General features: G+C 31.8%; 1 protein-coding gene across 1 annotated transcript in view; it reads right to left on the bottom strand.

The window, feature by feature from the left end:
• Positions 1–500, bottom strand: part of LOC119587457 (RNA exonuclease 5-like) — a 6,064-nt gene that overhangs the window by 1,110 nt on the left and 4,454 nt on the right. The window contains exon 4 of the mRNA XM_037936183.1: positions 288–477. Within this exon, the coding sequence (XP_037792111.1) occupies positions 288–477 (190 nt within the window). The remainder of the gene's footprint in view (positions 1–287; positions 478–500) is intronic.

Below are 500 nucleotides of genomic sequence, written 5' to 3'. Positions count from 1 at the left end.
TGGGTAAACACACATATAGGGAATGTCATTTGACTGGTAAGAAGACTACACACACACACACATAGGGAGATGTCATTTGACTGAGTAAGAAAAGAGCTTATACAAGTTTTATTATTTTTTCACAAATTCTTAAACCTAAAGTTGTCTACTTATTAACCCAAGTATTGAGAACCAACAAGAAAATATAGTTTTATGAACTGAGTAGGGTACACTTTTCCATATTTGCAAAAAAATTAATTCTTATGAAAATAATTAGAAAAAGCTACAATAAATATAATAATTCATACCATATTTTAGTTTGTGCAGAACAAGTTCAAGTGAGGCTTTAGCATCTTCACTGGGGTCATGACCTGATGTATTCTCCTGGATGTCTCTCTTTAGGTACATTTTTGTTAATAATTTCAGTGACGACCTACGTTTTCTACAGTGAGTCAGGTTATATATCAGTGATGAATCAATTACATAAGGATGCATCATCTGTAAGTATAAAGAATTAGGAG

Source organism: Penaeus monodon, chromosome 22, assembly GCF_015228065.2.
Source record: "Penaeus monodon isolate SGIC_2016 chromosome 22, NSTDA_Pmon_1, whole genome shotgun sequence".
NCBI lineage: Eukaryota > Metazoa > Arthropoda > Malacostraca > Decapoda > Penaeidae > Penaeus > Penaeus monodon.
The sequence above is the reverse complement of the archived record's forward strand: the minus strand, read 5'-3'. Positions and strand labels throughout refer to the sequence as shown.